This window comes from Musca vetustissima, unplaced genomic scaffold (assembly GCF_032173495.1).
Source record: "Musca vetustissima isolate MV318-11 ecotype Yass unplaced genomic scaffold, APGP_CSIRO_Mvet_v1 utg163580, whole genome shotgun sequence".
In the NCBI taxonomy this organism is placed as follows: domain Eukaryota; kingdom Metazoa; phylum Arthropoda; class Insecta; order Diptera; family Muscidae; genus Musca; species Musca vetustissima.
Window position 1 is genome coordinate 27242 of NW_026883185.1, and position 19658 is coordinate 46899.

The 19658-nt window shown below is 33.8% G+C and overlaps 5 protein-coding genes across 5 annotated transcripts; 3 read left to right on the forward strand and 2 right to left on the reverse strand.

Annotated features, from left to right (window-relative positions):
• Positions 1–296: 296 nt before the first annotated feature.
• LOC133329997 (retinin-like) lies at positions 297–957 on the reverse strand. The gene is made up of 2 exons (XM_061538457.1): positions 946–957; positions 297–641 (listed from the first exon to the last, which is right to left on the reverse strand). Exons 1-2 carry the CDS (start codon positions 955–957, stop codon positions 297–299), a joined length of 357 nt encoding a protein of 118 aa, XP_061394441.1.
• Positions 958–4358: 3401 nt separating this feature from the next.
• On the forward strand, positions 4359–4835 carry LOC133329998 (retinin-like). The gene is made up of 2 exons (XM_061538458.1): positions 4359–4370; positions 4461–4835. The coding sequence occupies exons 1-2, from the start codon at positions 4359–4361 to the stop codon at positions 4833–4835; spliced, it is 387 nt and encodes a 128-aa protein (XP_061394442.1).
• Positions 4836–8443: 3608 nt separating this feature from the next.
• LOC133329999 (cuticle protein LPCP-23-like) lies at positions 8444–8915 on the forward strand. The gene is made up of 2 exons (XM_061538459.1): positions 8444–8455; positions 8517–8915. The coding sequence occupies exons 1-2, from the start codon at positions 8444–8446 to the stop codon at positions 8913–8915; spliced, it is 411 nt and encodes a 136-aa protein (XP_061394443.1).
• A 3061-nt stretch (positions 8916–11976) lies between these two features.
• LOC133330000 (pupal cuticle protein G1A-like) lies at positions 11977–12491 on the forward strand. Its single transcript, XM_061538460.1, has 2 exons — positions 11977–11988; positions 12072–12491. The coding sequence occupies exons 1-2, from the start codon at positions 11977–11979 to the stop codon at positions 12489–12491; spliced, it is 432 nt and encodes a 143-aa protein (XP_061394444.1).
• A 5496-nt stretch (positions 12492–17987) lies between these two features.
• On the reverse strand, positions 17988–18379 carry LOC133330002 (RNA-binding protein 14-like). The gene is made up of 2 exons (XM_061538461.1): positions 18368–18379; positions 17988–18296 (listed from the first exon to the last, which is right to left on the reverse strand). Exons 1-2 carry the CDS (start codon positions 18377–18379, stop codon positions 17988–17990), a joined length of 321 nt encoding a protein of 106 aa, XP_061394445.1.
• Between the last annotated feature and the right edge of the window lie 1279 nt (positions 18380–19658).

A 19658-nucleotide genomic window follows, 5' to 3' on the forward strand; every position in this document is an offset into this window, starting at 1 on the left:
GTTTCATGTTCAGTTTTTGCAACCTAGGCACTCAATTTCCTCAATTCGTAATCTGAATCTCATTTTGAAGGATTAGGCCTGGTCGTCGTTAACGATTTTTTAATTATGTATATTAATTCCTGTGGTAAATAGAATGTTCATTGAAACATTTATTGCTTGTTTTTCTCTATTTACTACATAACTACATTTATTCTGCACACATGATTACAATATTGAAATATTTAATCACATGTCTAGATAATTATTCAATATTGTTTTCTACAATAATAACAATTTGCACCTTGTGATGTTCATGTTTAATATACACGAGAATATGGTGAAGCAGCATAGGTACCATATGGAGATGATGAAACATAACCGCCATGATATACTGGAGCCGAAACAGTTCGCAAAACGGGTGTTACATATGAAGTTCTGACCACTGGGGCGACAACGTCCTGAACAACATGAGCCGATTTATGAACTACAGAATGACTAGCATGTGACACCGAAGTGGGAACGGTATGGACTACAGCTCCAACTGTGGCCAAGGCAGGTTGATGTATGGCAACTGTAGGTTGATTATAGGTTACATAGGGTGCTGAAGCAACCAGACCACTGGGACGGGCCACAGCCAAGGCAATGAGAGCAGATAATACCAACTGAAAAAAAAACAAATAGATTTAAATATATGAAAAAGACTTTGGAATAAAAATTGTGTATGAAGTTCTTTATATTGTTTAAAAAATTCACGATGGTAAAAATTGTGAAAAAAATTGTTAATCCAATATTAAATAAATTGAGTGTCGGATTTGATTCAAACTGCGCACATCTAAGTATGTTTACCAACTCTAAATTAAGTCTGATGATAGGATACAAAAAATATTCCTTAATCCTAATTTTTGTAAGGATTTTATAATATTAAGAAAAATTATTAAAAATTTTTTGTATTATGTTTTAACTCACCAATTTGAACATTTTCGATTTTTGTTTTGTTTCTAATAACTTTCTACTAATGTTTAACTAAGTGAAGTATTAAATAAGTTTGCTGAATAAATCTTTGATTAGCAGAGTATTTATAGTTACAAATAGTTTACTTTCTTGGAAAATATTCTAATATAAGTGAAATGAGATATTATGCAGCTCGGGGTATTTTTAATATAACCTTGTGTTAAGCTTCACTGGGTGCAAGAAATGTAAATCATAACTGATTTCAATTTTTTTTTTCATTGTAATAGTCATGATCATAAATCCTGTTGTTGTTTTTATTGTTAATTTTAATTAGCAGTAATATGTTTGTAATGTAAATAGAGCTGTAATTAGATCTAAAATCAGCGGATGGCATCTCAAAGCAATTGACAGATTTTAACAGCCACTATCATGAGCATAACTTGTATCCCCAATCGCCGGTTTTTTTGATTTGTTTTGATTTTTTTTCAGTTTCGTATGAATGAATTTATCGAAAAACAACAGCTCAGCTAGCTGGCAATTTATTAGCTAGTCATTAACAAAATATTTTCTTTTATTCATTGCTTCCGATAAAATATTTTTTTTTTGCCAAAAATGTTATTATTATTTGTTTTTGCTTTTATTGATAAATTTCCATGATTTTTGGCCACCAGAAAAATAAAATATTAAGTAAATAATCATTAAATTGATTGAGCGGAAATAAAGGTTCTTGCTTCCTCTGGCTATGGGTAGGTGTTATTATACATACATATACTAAAAATTATAGTAAAAAGATTAATACAAAGTAAATTCTAAAAAATATGCACTTCAAAATTGAACATTTAAAAATTACGGATTTATCCACGATTATTATTCTGAATGTACTTGGAATTTTATGGTTTTCAAAACAGGTCCCAGGAAAAACCTTGTTTTAAAAACTGAATAGTTCTAGGAAAAATATTAACTGAAAAATCTACGCTTCTTATTCTGGATGCCCTAGGAAAAATATTCATTGAAAAATCTACGCTTCTTATTCTGGATGCCCTAGGAAAAACATTAATTGAAAAATCTACGCTTCTTGTTGTGGAAGTCATAGGGAAAATATTATTGCTTCTAGGCATAATATTATGTGAAAAATCCACGCTTCTTGTTCTGAAGGTCTAAGGCTAATCCTTGAAAAAATATTTGTTAAAAAATCCACGCTTATTGGTCTGCTAGTCCTTGAAAAAAATATTTGTTAAAAAATCCAAGCTTATTGGTCTGCTAGTCCTTGAAAAAAATATTTGTAAAAAATCCACGCTCATTGGTCTGCTAGTCCTTGAAAAAAAAATATTTGTTAAAAAATTCACGCTCATTTGTCAGCTAGTCCTTGAAAAAAATATTTGTTAAAAAATCCACGCTCATTGCTCTGCTAGTCCTTGAAAAAATATTTGTTAACAAATCCACGCTCATTGGTCTGCTAGTCCTTGAAAAAAAATATTTGTTAACAAATCCACGCTCATTGGTCTGCTAGTCCTTGAAAAAATATGTTTTAAAATATCTACGCTTATTGTTCTAACAGTTTTATGTAAAACCATTGAGCGGAGCAGTATAGTCGGTAGGGGCCGACCGTACGATATCCTTCACAACTACCACAGAACTCTAACTCCCTGCGAATGTTTATTCCGAGTCAGGGTAATATTATATTTGCCCGAAAAACCAACAAAAATTAGAGGTCAACAGCATCCAATAGGGGTGTTCATTGGGCATAACCCTTACATTTTCGATTGGCCCAAACTGTCATGTTTACAAATTATAATAGATCGACTCAGCTAGTCGAGATATGACGATCGATATACTTAAAAGTGGGTCTAGAACCCATATGTCGCTGCGTTTCAAACTCTTGGGGCTGCACAAAGCTATAATACCCTCACAACAAAAAATAAAATTTACATTTATTGTTCTAGGAACCAAGGAAAAATATCGATTATTATCTGCTAGTTCTTGGACACATATTCTTGAGAATAAAATCCACGCTCATTTGTCTGCTATCCATAGACAAATATTTAAGAAAAACACACACACACTTATCCGTCCACTATTCATAAAAAATATGATTAAAAAATCTACGCATATTGGACTTCTAGTTTTTGCAAAATATTTTTTTTTAAATGCGCTCAAGCTTATAGAAATATACGAGGACAGTTCGGAAAGTTCTTAGCCTATCACAAAAAGCGCGGTATAAACGGAAAAAAGTTAAGTGTTTTGGAAACTTCCATCTCTGTTGTGAACACATGTTCAATTTTGTTTCGTTCTGGTAACTCCTTCAAAAAAGACGCATCCGCAATTTTTGACAATGGAAAAATTAGAAATGCTTGCTTTCATTGTAAAAAAAATTGCGGATGCGCCTTTTTTGAACACCTGTTTCTATATGAAGGAGTTGCCGGATCGAAACAAAATTCAAAATGTGTACATAACAGAGATGGAACTTTCCCCAAACATTTATTTTTTTCTGCTAATATCACGCTTTTTGTGCTAGACAAACTTTCCGAACTGCCCTGGTATTATGTAAAAAATTCACGCTTATGGAACGGCTATTCCTTTTTTTAACAAAAACACCCTTTTAAGCTAGGAAATTTATTTTTTAAGCTAGTTCATGGGAATATATTCGTGAAATAATCCACGCTTACTTATCATTGGAAGTTTTGAACAGAATTCTTTCCCTCGTCTTTTGGAAAATATCTTTTCAATATTAACTCTGATAATCCATGCTTATGTGTATGTTAACACATGAAAAACTATTCTTAAAAAATCACTTTTGTACGACTGACAGCCCTAGGATAATATTTTTTAAAAACATTTTTAGCTTCGTTAGCCCTTGAATTTTTTAATACACGCTAATTGCTCTGCCAGCCCCTGCAGAAATATTCTTCGTGGAAAATGACTCGTGGCACGCCTATATACGTGGATTTGGAAACTATTTTTCTTCTTGGAAATATTTCTTAGACACTCTTCTAGTAGGTCTAATATATTTGATACATTTTTTGTACACCGATATTTCTTCGTCTTACTTCAACTTTACATAATTAATAGGAAGATAGGTGTACTATTCGACACTACCCTCTCCGACACTCACAAAAACTGTGTGATTCACAAAAGTGTAATTCTTTTAATGACCCCAGCAAATAATAAATATGTCATGTGCGGGAATGTCTTTCGTTGTTGTTGTTATTGTTATTCTCATCGCGACTTGGTGGGCACTGGATGTTAAGACAAACAAATTAACAACAAATCATTATCTAAAAAAACATAATTAATTTTGGTGGAGTTGTAGTGTTTTAATGTGTAAGTTTCTTAGTATATATACTACGGCGTTTTTGCAAGAAGTTATCAATCACGCCAAGTACTTCTCAACGAATACAACTAAGAAAATAAAACAAAAAATTCTCAAAATGTACAAATTGGTAGGTGGAAATAAAATAAAATTTTATTCAAATAATATGCCAGGAGATAAAAATATATCAAATAATTAAACAAAATTATATCTTTTATAGTTTGTCCTTGCTGCCTTCTTTGCCATTGCTGCTGCCCGTCCTGGATATTTGGGTGGATCTCATGTCGCCTATACTGCACCTTTGACAACCACCATTGTCCAAGAGCCAACATTGGCCCATGTTGGCACGGTTGTAAAGAGCATTCCCACCGCTGTTTCTCATCAATCCATCTCTCAAGTTCATTCCTCGGCCCAATATGTGCAACCTATTGTTACTCCTGTTGTGAAGACTATTGCCACACCTTTGGTCCACTCTTATGGTGCCACACCTTTGGTCTCCTCTGCCTACACTAGCTATGGCGCTGCTCCCGTATTGAAAACTTATGGCTCTTATGCTCCTTCTTATGTTGGTGCCTACGGCAGTCACGGTTGGTAAAGATCGGTGGCCGTACACATATATTTAGGACAAAAGAATTTGTTTGGTACTTTGTGATTGTTACGATTTAAATAAAAATATATTAAAAAAAATAAATGTTGGTAATTTTTTATTCTATTTAAGAAATCACAAAATCGGAAGGTAAACTATTTAAATTTATAGCACTAAGACCCTATAGAAAAATATTCTTAAAAAAGCGTGGAGTTTTTAAAGAATTTTTTGATATGCTAGTCATGGGAAAAATATTCTTTAAAAATCACGCTTATTAATCTGCTAGTCATGGAAAAAATATTCTTTAAAAAATCGTGGGAAAATATTCTTTAAAAAATCCACGCTTATAGATCACGCTTATAGATCTGATAGTCGTGGGAAAATATTTTTTAAAAAATCCACGCTTATAGATCTGATAGTCGTGGGAGAATATTTTTTAAAAAATCCACGCTTATAGATCTGATAGTCGTGGGAAAATATTTTTTAAAAAATCCACGCTTATAGATCTGATAGTCGTGGGAAAATATTTTTTAAAAAATGTTATTTAAAAAATCCATGCTTATAGATCTGATAGTCGTGGGAAAATATTTTTTAAAAAATCCACGCTTATAGATCTGATAGTCGTGGGAAAATATTCTTTAAAAAAATCCACGCTTATAGATCTGATAGTCGTGGGAAAATGTTTTTTAAAAAATCCACGCTTATAGATCTGATAGTCGTGGGAAAATGTCCTTTAAATATCCACACTTATATATCTGATAGTCGTGGGAAAATTTTCTTTAAATATCCACACTTATAGATCTGATAGTCGTGGGAAAATGTTTTTTAAAAAATCCACGCTTATAGATCTGATAGTCGTGGGAAAATGTTTTTTAAAAAATCCACGCTTATAGATCTGATAGTCGTGGGAAAATGTTTTTTAAAAAATCCACGCTTATAGATCTGATAGTCGTGGGAAAATGTTTTTTAAAAAATCCACGCTAATAGATCTGATAGTCGTGGGAAAATGTTTTTTAAAAAATCCACGCTTATAGATCTGATAGTCGTGGGAAAATGTTTTTTAAAAAATCCACGCTTATAGATCTGATAGTCGTGGGAAAATGTTTTTTAAAAAATCCACGCTTATAGATCTGATAGTCGTGGGAAAATGTTTTTTAAAAAATCCACGCTTATAGATCTGATAGTCGTGGGAAAATGTTTTTTAAAAAATCCACGCTTATAGATCTGATAGTCGTGGGAAAATGTTTTTTAAAAAATCCACGCTTATAGATCTGATAGTCGTGGGAAAATGTTTTTTAAAAAATCCACGCTTATAGATCTGATAGTCGTGGGAAAATGTTTTTTAAAAAATCCACGCTTATAGATCTGATAGTCGTGGGAAAATGTTTTTTAAAAAATCCACGCTTATAGATCTGATAGTCGTGGGAAAATGTTTTTTAAAAAATCCACGCTTATAGATCTGATAGTCGTGGGAAAATGTTTTTTAAAAAATCCACGCTTATAGATCTGATAGTCGTGGGAAAATGTTTTTTAAAAAATCCACGCTTATAGATCTGATAGTCGTGGGAAAATGTTTTTTAAAAAATCCACGCTTATAGATCTGATAGTCGTGGGAAAATGTTTTTTAAAAAATCCACGCTTATAGATCTGATAGTCGTGGGAAAATGACCTTTAATTAAAATAAATGACCTTTAAATATCCACACTTATAGATCTGATAGTCGTGGGAAAATATTTTTTAAAAAATCCACGCTTATAGATCTGATAGTCGTGGGAAAATGTTCTTTAAAAAATCCACGCTTATAGATCTGATAGTCGTGGGAAAATGTTTTTTAAAAAAATCCACCTTATAAATAGTCGTGGGAAAATGTTTTATAGGGAAATGACCTTTAGATTGAAAATGGGAAAATGACCTTTAAATATCCACACTTATAGGGAAATGACCTTTAATTAAAATAAATGACCTTTAAATATCCACACTTATAGATCTGATAGTCGTGGGAAAATATTTTTTAAAAAATCCACGCTTATAGATCTGAAGGTCAATTGAAAAATATTCTTTAAAAAATCCACGCTTATCGATCTGATAGTCGTGGGATTCTTTAAATATCCACGCTTATAGATCTGCTAGTCATGGGAAAAATATTCTTTAAAAAATCCACGCTTATAGATCTGCTAGTCATGGGAAAATATTCTTTAAAAAATCCACGCTTATAGATCTGATAGTCGTGGGAAAATATTCTTTAAAAAATCCACGCTTATAGATCTGATAGTCGTGGCAAAATATTCTTTAAAAAATCCACGCTTATAGATCTGATAGTCGTGGGAAAATATTCTTTAAAAAAGCCACGCTTATAGATCTGATAGTCATGGGAGAAATATTCTTTAAAAAATCCACGCTTATAGATCTATTAGTCGTGGGAAAATATTCTTTAAAAAATCCACGCTTATAGAACTGATAGTCGTGGGAAAATGTTTTTTAAAAAATCCACGCTTATAGATCTGCTAGTCATGGGAAAAATATTCTTTAAAAAATCCACGCTTATTGATTGTTAGCAATTGAAAAATATTATTTAAAAAATTGGCTTATAGATCTGATAGTCGTGGGAAAATATTCTTTAAAAAATCTTTATAAATTCTTCGATTATTGATCTGCCAGTCATGGGAAAAATATTCCTTATAAAATCTACGTTTATTGTTCAGCTAGTCATATCCACATCTATAGTCCTTCTCAACACTTATTGAGGCCTTTAAATTTTTTATTTAAAGAATTCACATTTATTGCGATGTTGGTCCATGAAAAAGATTGTCCACGTTTTATTTTAGTAATTCAGTAGCTCTGGCAGACCCACACAACATATTTTTTTTAGCTCAATACCGTTTTCTTTATTTCCAATGCATATAGGTGTTATGTTTCTTGAGTGGCATCATGGGCGTGAATCTTTTGTAACTGAAATATACATGGGCTATTATTCATTCAAACAGCTGATAAAGAACAATTCTTAAAAATCCAATTAAGTTAATATATCGATATCATTTATGGCGAGCAATAAAATAATTCAAATTAATTTTAACATGCGCCCTTTTAAAATATCGGCAATTAAATTTAACCCCCCTTCACTACAAAAAATCGCAAACTAGACATTTCGTTGAAAATATTTACATTACAAACTAAGTCAGTCCGACATAATATCTTCGTTTTTATTGTCCGTGTTGTTTTGCCTAGTTTTGACTTTGACTTAATTAACGTGATGACAGGTGTGTGTGCGTGTGTTGGTTGGTTGACGGTTTGCTCTAAACCAAATTTTATTGGCTGTCACACAAATTTGTAATTCTTTTAATGACCACACCAGCAGCAGACATACAATGACTATTCCATGTGGTTGGTGGTTTGTGGCGGGAATGCCACAGGTTGTTGTTCTCATATGTCTGTCCATTTTGAGAAATGAGGGCTGAGAAATAAATAAAAGCATCATTATCCAAAAACAAGGTTTATTTTAATTAAGTTTTAGTTTAATGCATATTTCATAGTATATATACTACGTGGTTTCCGCAAGAATGTATCAATCACGTCAAATACCTCTCAACGGATACACCTGAAAAAAAACTTTAATCAAAATGTTCAAATTGGTAAGTAGAACCACCAATTTTATTAAAAAGAACACTATATAAAATTCCCTTCCTATCATAGTTTGTCCTTGCTGCCTTCTTTGCTATTGCTGCTGCCCGTCCCGGCTACTTGGGTGGTTCTCATGTTGCCTATAGCGCACCTTTGACAACCACTATTGTCCAACCATCGTTGGCCCATGTTGGCACCGTTGTGAAGAGCATTCCCACCGCTGTATCCCATCAATCCATCACTCAAGTTCACTCCGGCGGTCATTATGTACAACCTATTGTTACTCCTGTCGTGAAAACCTACACTGCTCCTGTCTACAAAACTGCTGCCACTCCTTTGGTTCACTCATATGGTGCTACTCCCTTAGTCTCATCTGCCTACACTAGCTATGGTGCTGCTCCTGTATTGAAAACTTATGGTGCTTATGCTCCATCTTATGTTGGTGCCTACGGTGGTAACTACGGTTGGTAAAGATCTGTGGCCACTAGAAATTGATAAGGACAAAAGATTTTGAATGGTATTCGTGATTGTTATGAGATTTGAATAAAGAACGATTTTAAATTTAAATATGAAACATTTTGTAATTAATTTAAGAGGAATTTAATTTCTACATCAATAGGTCGGATATTTCATGGAAAACACAAATGAAATGCCCACTCAGATATCCCTTATAGTCCTTGGACTGAAGGTCTTGGAAAAATAAAAAAAGGCTTTAGAAAAATCCACGCCTATTGATCTGAAAGGCATTGAAAAATATCTTTTAAAAATCCACAATTATTGGACTGAAGGCCTTGAAGAAATATTCTTTAAAATCCACACTTATTGAACTGAACGGCCTTGGAAAATATTCCATAAAAATCTACGCTTATTGATCTGAAAGGCATTGGAAAATATTCTTTAAAAATCCACGCTTATTGATCTGAAAGACATTGGAAAATATTCCATAAAAATCTACGCTTATTGATCTGAAAGGCATTGGAAAATATTCCATAAAAATCTACGCTTATTGATCTGAAAGGCATTGGAAAATATTCTTTAAAAATCCACGCTTATTGATCTGAAAGGCATTGGAAAATATTCTTTAAAAATCTACGCTTATTGATCTGAAAGGCATTGGAAAATATTCTTTAAAAATCCACGCTTATTGATCTGAAAGGCATTGGAAAATATTCTTTAAAAATCCACGCTTATTGATCTGAAAGGCATTGGAAAATATTCTTTAAAAATCCACGCTTATTGATCTGAAAGGCATTGGAAAATATTCTTTAAAAATCCACGCTTATTGATCTGAAAGGCATTGGAAAATATTTTTTAAAAATCCACGCTTATTGATCTGAGAGATCTTGATAAAAAATAAAAATATTCTTTAAAAATCCACGCTTACTGGTCATGAGAAAAATATTCTTTAAAAATCCACGCTTACTGGTCATGAGAAAAATATTCTTTAAAAATCCACGCTTACTGGTCATGGGAAAAATATTCTTTAAAAATCCACGCTTACTGGTCATGGGAAAAATATTCTTTAAAAATCCACGCTTACTGGTCATGAAAAAAATATTCTTTAAAAATCCACGCTTACTGGTCATGAGAAAAATATTCTTTAAAAATCCACGCTTATCGATCTGAGAGATCTTGATAAAAAATAAAAATATTCTTAAAAAATCCACGCTTACTGGTCATGAGAAAAATATTCTTTAAAAATCCACGCTTACTGGTCATGAGAAAAATATTCTTTAAAAATCCACGCTTACTGGTCATGAGAAAAATATTCTTTAAAAATCCACGCTTACTGGTCATGAAAAAAATATTCTTTAAAAATCCACGCTTACTGGTCATGAGAAAAATATTCTTTAAAAATCCACGCTTACTGGTCATGGGAAAAATATTCTTTAAAAATCCACGCTTACTGGTCATGGGAAAAATATTCTTTAAAAATCCACGCTTACTGGTCATGGGAAAAATATTCTTTAAAAATCCACGCTTACTGGTCAGATATTCATATCCACATCTATAGCACTTCTCACACACCTATGCGTCTTGTAGCCTTTAACATTTTTAATTAAAGAATCATGAAAAATATCCTTAAATTTTTTATCTGAGAGACCTTGGAAAAATAGATTTTAAAAATTCACGTTTGCTTATCTGAGAGAACTTCGTTCTTTAAAAACTCCAGCCTATTGTTGTGGTGTCCCTTGGAAAATATGCTTTTAAAATCGGTTCTACTGGCTTTGGAAAAATCAACATTCTTTATAACCTTCACCACTCTGTGGTACAGGGTATTATGTCTTTGTGCATATGTTTGTAACAGGCAAAAGGAATCGAGATAGACCCATGGTTCCTTTTGAGAATATGCATAGAATCACTTTCTGAGTCGATTTACGCATGTCCGTCAAAGTACAGGTCGCATTTATGATCCGATTTGGATGAAATTTGGCACAGTTCACTTATTTGGCCCAAGGACGAACCCTATTCAAATTGGAGAAAAATGGTTCAGATTTAGATATAGCTCCCATATATAGTTTCGTCCGATTTTAGGTAAATGATGCACCAAACTCCCAATATTTTTCCGATTGACACAAAATTTTGCACAGAGTACTGCATATTTGTCCGATTGGCACAACATTTTGCATAGAGTACTGCATTAGATACAGACTGATGACTGCGAAGTTTTTTTTAATTGGTTCAAAAAAATATTCTTTAAAAAATTCTGATTGAGTAAAAGTTTATTGTGATACGTGAAAATCGGCAGATTTATATATAGGTCCGATTTTATGTAAATGGTGGTTACACGAACTGGTTACAGGATATTGTAGATATTAACATGTCTTGCATGTACCCCTTGAACTTTCCTTACTGGTTTTCTTTTATGACATGTAAAAATATTTTTGAAAAAAATATTCTTTAAAAAATTCTAGTTTATTGTGCTAAAAATCCGCTCCATAAACATTCCTCTGCTTGCCTTAGGGAAATTATTTTTTAAAACCCCATATTTATAGCCCATAGCCCTTGGATAAATACTTTATAAAAATATCTGGCTATAACAATGATTTTTTTTTTTAAACTAAGGTAATCAAATATAGCCTCGCCTAATTAATGATAAATCTTAAAACTCGCTCTTAATCTAATTTTTTATGCCTATTTGATGGCCCGTATTGCAAATTACTACGAAATAACGTGACGTCGATGAGGTTAATGAGTGTATTTACTCGCTGTGCTTGACGAATAGCTTTAGACCAAATTTGATTGGCTGTCACAAACCTGTAGTACATTTAATGACCCCAGCCAGCGATACATATTTCGTGTGGGATATGTGTGGTTGTTATTCTCCAGAATGTAGAAACTGTGTTGGATAATGAAATCTGCAAAGAGAAACAAAAACAACAAAAATTACCAAGATATTAATTTAATAGTTTTTTATTTTCATGTGAATGCTTCGTAGTATATATACTACACATTTTTGGCAAGAAGTTATCAATCACATCAAGTACCTCTCAGCGTCTACAACTAAGAAAACAAAAACAAAAAACTCAAAATGTACAAATTGGTATGTTGGAAAAATAGCTCATTTAGAAAAATATATTTATTTGTAAACAAAATTGTCACTAACGATATATATTTCCCTTTTAGTTTGTCCTTGCTGCCTTCTTTGCCATTGCTGCTGCCCGTCCCGGATATTTGGGTGGTTCTCATGTCGCCTATACTGCACCTTTGGCAACCACTATTGTCCAAGAACCAACATTGGCCCATGTTGGTACCGTAGTGAAGAGCATTCCCACCGCTGTTTCTCATCAATCCATCTCTCAAGTTCACTCCTCGGCCCAATATGTGCAGCCTATTGTTACTCCTGTTGTTAAAACCTATACTGCTCCAGTATATAAAACTTACACTCCTGTTGTGAAGACTATTGCCACACCTTTGGTTCACTCCTATGGTGCTTCTCCATTGGTTTCATCTGCCTACACCAGCTATGGTGCTGCTCCCGTATTGAAAACTTATGGCTCTTATGCTCCATCTTATGTTGGTGCCTACGGCAGCCACGGATGGTAAATACCGGTAGACCCAGAAAATTATTAAGGACAAAAGATTTTGTTTGGTACTTTGTGATTGTTACGATTTAAATAAAAAAAGTTATGAATTTTAAATAAATATTGTCTAATTTATTAATTGACTAGATCGGATTCTTTCGTATATATATATATATATATATATATATATAGTTTTTAAATCACTAGCAGAGCAATAAGGATTGATTCTTATAGACATTTTCCCAAGATGTATTTCATCTTGAAACAAATGGTGTGAAGAACAGTTTGAAGGGCCATCAAACATTCAAAATTTTTAAACAATATTTTCCAGGGTCATCTGACCAATAAACTTTAATTTTTAAGACTAGTTTTTCACGACTCATCACACCAATAAGAGTGGATTTTAAAAACATATTTTCTAATGGTCTTCAAATCAATAAGCGGAGATTTTTCAAGGAATAGATTTTCAATCGTTACAGGGACGTCTGACAAATAAACATAGATTTTTGATGAATATTATTCAAAGGGCCAATAAGGGTAGATTTAAAAAATCCAAGAATCTTCAGTGGAATAGAAGTGGATTTTTAAGAGCTATCAGACCAATAAGCTTGGATTCTTTTATAGCAGATCTTTCAAGGGTCATGCGATCAATATGTGTGGATTTTTTGAAGAATACATTTGCCATTGGTCATCAGTCCAATGAACGTGGATCGTTTAAAGAATATTTTTGCATGGGGTCATCAGACCAACAGGCGTGGATTTTTTAAAGAATATTTTTCAATGGGGTCATCAGAACAAAAAGCGTGGATTTTTTAAAGAATATTTTTCAAGGGTCATCAGACCAACAAGCGTGGAGTGGATTTTTTAAAGCATATTTTTCAAGGGTCATCAGACCAACAAGGGTGGATTTTTTAAAGCATATTTTTCAAGGGTCATCAGACCAACAAGCGTGGATTTTTTAAAGAATATTTTTCCATGGGGTCATCAGACCAACAGGCGTGGATTTTTTAAAGAATATTTTTCAAGGGTCATCAGACCAACAAGCGTGGATTTTTTAAAGAATATTTTTCAAGGGTCATCAGACCAACAAGCGTGGATTTTTTAAAGAATATTTTTCAAGGGTCATCAGACCAACAAGCGTGGATTTTTTAAAGATCATCAGACCAATAAGCGTGGATTTTTTAAAGAATATTTTTCAAGGGTCATCAGACCAACAAGCGTGGATTTTTTTAAAGAATATTTTTCAAGGGTCATCAGACCAGCAAGCGTGGATTTTTTTAAAGAATATTTTTCAAGGGTCATCAGACCAGCAAGCGTGGATTTTTTAAAGAATATTTTTCAAGGGTCATCAGACCAACAAGCGTGGATTTTTTAAAGAATATTTTTCAAGGTCATCAGACCAACAGTGGATTTTTTAAAGAATATTTTTCAAGGGTCCACCAATAAGCGTGGATTTTTTAAAGAATATTTTTCAAGGGTCATCAGACCAACAAGCGTGGATTTTTTAAAGAATATTTTTCAAGGGTCATCAGACCAACAAGCGTTGATTTTTAAAGAATATTTTTCAAGGGTCATCAGGCCAACAAGCGTGGATTTTTAAAGAATATTTTTCAAGTGTCATCATACCAACAAACGTGGTTTTTTTAAAAAAATATATTTTGCAAGTGTCATTAGACCAACAAGCGTGGATTTTTTAAAGAATATTTTTCAATGGGGTCATCAGAACAAAAAGCGTGGATTTTTTAAAGAATATCTTTCAAGGGTCATCAGACCAACAAGCTTGAATTTTTTTTAAAGAATATCTTTCAAGGGTCATCAGACCAACAAGCTTGAATTTTTTTTTAAAGAATATTTTTCAAGGGTCATCAGACCAACAAGCGTGGATTTTTTAAAGAATATTTTTCATGGGTCATCAGTCCAACAAGCGTGGATTTTTTAAAGAATATTTTTCAAGGGTCATCAGACCAATAAGCGTGGATTTTTTAAAGAATAGTTTTCAAGGGTCATCAGCGTGGATTTTTTAAAGAATATTTTTCAAGGTCATCAGCGTGGATTTTTTAAAGAATATTTTTCAAGGTCATCAGCGTGGATTTTTTAAAGAATGTTTTTCAAGGGTTATCAGACCAGCAAGCGTGGATTTATTAAAGAATATTTTTCAAGGGTCATCAGACCAACAAGCGTGGATTTTTTAAAGAATATTTATACCCTACACAACTATGTTGTCAGGGTATTATAGCTTTGTGCAGCCCCAAATGTTTGTAACGCCGCGAAATATTGGTCCTAGACCCACCTTTAAGTATACCGATCGTCATATCTCGACTAACTGAGTCGATCTAGACATGTGTGTCCGTCCGTCCGTCTGTCCATTATAATTTGTAAACACGATACAGGCCACAGTTATGGACCAATCTTCACGAAATTTTGCATGTAGGATGAAGACCCCTATTGTTTTTGGAAAAGATCGGTTAATATTTAGGGGATGAAATGGACCAAATACTAAATTTTTGTCGGTTTTTCTGGTCGCTCCAGAGGCCGCAATTATGGCCCAAACACCGCGAATTTTTGCATGGAGAAGGGGATCGGGCCAGAGAATAAGCATGCATGTTTTGATAAAGATCGGTCAATATTTAGCGGGTCAAATGGACCCTGACTTTTGTGTGAAAAATGACAAAATTTGTATTCTATGGCATATATATTTACTCCTGGAGGATGTAGACCCCAGGAGTTGATAGCATATCCGAGAGGAGTGGTTGGCCTTTAAATTGATACCAAATATAGTGATGTATCTACTCAGATGTGGGAGTTACAGTCAAATATTTACAGGTGCTTACGTATTCAGATATTATTTAGTAACCCATTACCACATTAGAGGGAGAAATATCGCGCTGATGGCTTTGAAATTGTTCATGAGGTTCCAGTTATGGTCAAGAACAACGCCTATAATTTTCGGTGATGATCAGATTAAAATTTTGGGATGAAATGGACGGAGAATATAATTTTTTGTGTGTTTTCGAGTAGAGTATAATCCAAAAATCACAACACAACCCACCGTGAAGGTAATCTGGACAAGTAATTAGAAGGACTGTACTGAATATTCGAAAATAGTAAGGAACAGGTGTTGTTAACCTCTAATCGGACAAGAGGGGGCAACTATCACGAAATATTACTCAGACTCGGAATAAACATCCTCAGAAAGTTAGAGTTCGTGGTAGTTGTGTAGGGTATCGTATGGTCGGCCCCGTCCGACTATACTGCTCCGCTCACTGGTTTTCATCTGTCCAATGAACGTTCACTTTTATAGAATGTATTTTCCAGGGTCATCAGACCAATAATCGTCGAATTTTTAAAGGAATATGTATTTTTTAAGATCTTTTTATTCAAAGGACTAATAGGGGTATAAAGTGGAATTTGTATTATTGTCTAAATGATTTCCTTATTTTTTTAATCCGAGTTATAAATTAAAAAAAAAATAACTCAATGTTCAATATTTTATTTTAAAATCGATCTTTATTTAAAACGCATAACAAGCACGAAGTACCAAATATCCTTATAAAATTTGTGTTGCCACCGATCTTTACCAACCGTAGTTACCGCTGTAGGCACCAACATAAGTTGGAGCATATGCGCCATAAGTTTTCAATACGGGAGCAGCCCCATAGCTAGCATAGGCAGATGAAACCAATGGTCATCAGCGTGGATTTTTTAAAGAATATTTTTCAAGGTCCAACTGAGGCGTGGATTTATTAAAGAATATTTTTCAAGGGCCAACTGAAGCGTGGATTTATTAAAGAATATTTTTCAAGGGTTATCAGACCAGCAAGCGTGGATTTATTAAAGAATATTTTTCAAGGGTCATCAGACCAACAAGCGTGGATTTTTTAAAGAATATTTATACCCTACACAACTATGTTGTCAGGGTATTATAGCTTTGTGCAGCCCCAAATGTTTGTAACGCCGCGAAATATTGGTCCTAGACCCACCTTTAAGTATACCGATCGTCATATCTCGACTAACTGAGTCGATCTAGACATGTGTGTCCGTCCGTCCGTCCGTCTGTCCATTATAATTTGTAAACACGATACAGGCCACAGTTATGGACCAATCTTCACGAAATTTTGCATGTAGGATGAAGACCCCTATTGTTTTTGGAAAAGATCGGTTAATATTTAGGGGATGAAATGGACCAAATACTAAATTTTTGTCGGTTTTTCTGGTCGCTCCAGAGGCCGCAATTATGGCCCAAACACCGCGAATTTTTGCATGGAGAAGGGGATCGGGCCAGAGAATAAGCATGCATGTTTTGATAAAGATCGGTCAATATTTAGCGGGTCAAATGGACCCTGACTTTTGTGTGAAAAATGACAAAATTTGTATTCTATGGCATATATATTTACTCCTGGAGGATGTAGACCCCAGGAGTTGATAGCATATCCGAGAGGAGTGGTTGGCCTTTAAATTGATACCAAATATAGTGATGTATCTACTCAGATGTGGGAGTTACAGTCAAATATTTACAGGTGCTTACGTATTCAGATATTATTTAGTAACCCATTACCACATTAGAGGGAGAAATATCGCGCTGGACCCTGACTTTTGTGTGAAAAATGACAAAATTTGTATTCTATGGCATATATATTTACTCCTGGAGGATGTAGACCCCAGGAGTTGATAGCATATCCGAGAGGAGTGGTTGGCCTTTAAATTGATACCAAATATAGTGATGTATCTACTCAGATGTGGGAGTTACAGTCAAATATTTACAGGTGCTTACGTATTCAGATATTATTTAGTAACCCATTACCACATTAGAGGGAGAAATATCGCGCTGATGGCTTTGAAATTGTTCATGAGGTTCCAGTTATGGTCAAGAACAACGCCTATAATTTTCGGTGATGATCAGATTAAAATTTTGGGATGAAATGGACGGAGAATATAATTTTTTGTGTGTTTTCGAGTAGAGTATAATCCAAAAATCACAACACAACCCACCGTGAAGGTAATCTGGACAAGTAATTAGAAGGACTGTACTGAATATTCGAAAATAGTAAGGAACAGGTGTTGTTAACCTCTAATCGGACAAGAGGGGGCAACTATCACGAAATATTACTCAGACTCGGAATAAACATCCTCAGAAAGTTAGAGTTCGTGGTAGTTGTGTAGGGTATCGTATGGTCGGCCCCGTCCGACTATACTGCTCCGCTCACTGGTTTTCATCTGTCCAATGAACGTTCACTTTTATAGAATGTATTTTCCAGGGTCATCAGACCAATAATCGTCGAATTTTTAAAGGAATATGTATTTTTTAAGAACTTTTTATTCAAAGGACTAATAGGGGTATAAAGTGGAATTTGTATTATTGTCTAAATGATTTCCTTATTTTTTTAATCCGAGTTATAAATTAAAAAAAAAAAAAATAACTCAATGTTCAATATTTTATTTTAAAATCGATCTTTATTTAAAACGCATAACAAACACGAAGTACCAAATATCCTTATAAAATTTGTGTTGCCACCGATCTTTACCAACCGTAGTTACCGCTGTAGGCACCAACATAAGTTGGAGCATATGCGCCATAAGTTTTCAATACGGGAGCAGCCCCATAGCTAGCATAGGCAGATGAAACCAATGGAGCAGCACCATAGGTGTGAACGAAAGGAGTGGCAACCGTTTTCACAACAGGACTAACAATGGGTTGAACATAGTGGCCAGCATGGGTTAAAGATGGTTGGACAATGGTGGTTGCCAAGGGTGAGGTATATGTCAAGTGAGAGCCACCCAAATAACCGGGACGAGCAGCAGCAATGGCAAAGAAAGCAGCAAGGGCAAACTGATAGTGAAAAAGTAATTTTTGTAAGAAAAATTTAAAGTTTAAAAATAAATATTTCTATTTTAGCCTACCAATTTGAACATTTTGGCTTTAGGTTTTTCTTGTAACTTGTTTTCTTTGAGAAGTACTTGAAGTGATTGATTACTTTTTACAAACTATATGTAGCATATATACTAAAAATCATCTACAATAAATTAAAACTACATTAAATTCGAATTATATTTTTTTGAATGTTTTTTTATGTTCCTGAATATGACTTTAAGAGTACAACGACCGTAGGCATTTTAAATCTCAAATACTCAACATATCATTTTTAAGGCTTGCGGGAATTATATAACGATTAACAGGTTTTTACCAGGTAATAAAATTGAATTTAAAACTATCCGCCAAACAAGCTTACAATGGAGAGTAATAAACTATTCATCACCATTTGAAGCAGATTAGATTATAGAAAAATAATTAATTTTATTCAAAATATAAAAAAATATAAATTTTGCAAATTTTAACAGATTAGCCAATAGACAAGAAGGAGATCTTCTAAGCTTAAATACATGGTAAAACTACAGAAAGTTGTATACTTATAATCGATAAGATCCAACGATCTTCCAATAATTGAAGGTCTTTAAATTAATAAAAACCCTTATGATGGTCTTTTAATTATTGAATACGACCAGAAGGTCTTTTAACCTAATAATCCTCCTGTATGGCTTCCATCAAGATCTATTTACAGAAAACGTTATGGAGCTTCTATTTATAGATAATCTATAATTATTGAATACCCAGTAAAGATCCCAATTTCAATGAATACCCTGAGAATATATTGAAGACTTTCAAAGGGGGTTTAAACCAGTGAGCGGAGCAGTATAGTCGGACGGGGCCGACCATATGATATCCTACACAACTACCACGGAACTCTAACTTTCTGCAGATCTATATCTATTTGCATCCTCTTAACCGATTAGAGGTCAATAACTCCTATTTCTTGCCATGACATATTTTTCGAATTATGTTTTATAGCTGTTTCTTCAGGGGTAAATATATATGCCCCCATGAATACAAATTTTGTAATTTTTCACACAAAAGTCAGGGTCCATTTGGACGGCTAAATATTGACCGACCTTTATCGAAACATACATGCTTATTCTCTGGCGCATGCATGCTTATTCTGGCCGACCTTTATCGAAACATGCATGCTTATTCTCTGGCCTGATCCCCTTCTCCATGCAAAAATTCGCGGTGTTTGGGCCATAATTGCGGCCTCTGGAGCGACCAGAAAAACCGACAAAAATAAAGTTTTTGGTCCATTTCATCCCCTAAATATTAACCGATCTTTTCCAAAAAACAATAGGGATGTTCATTGGC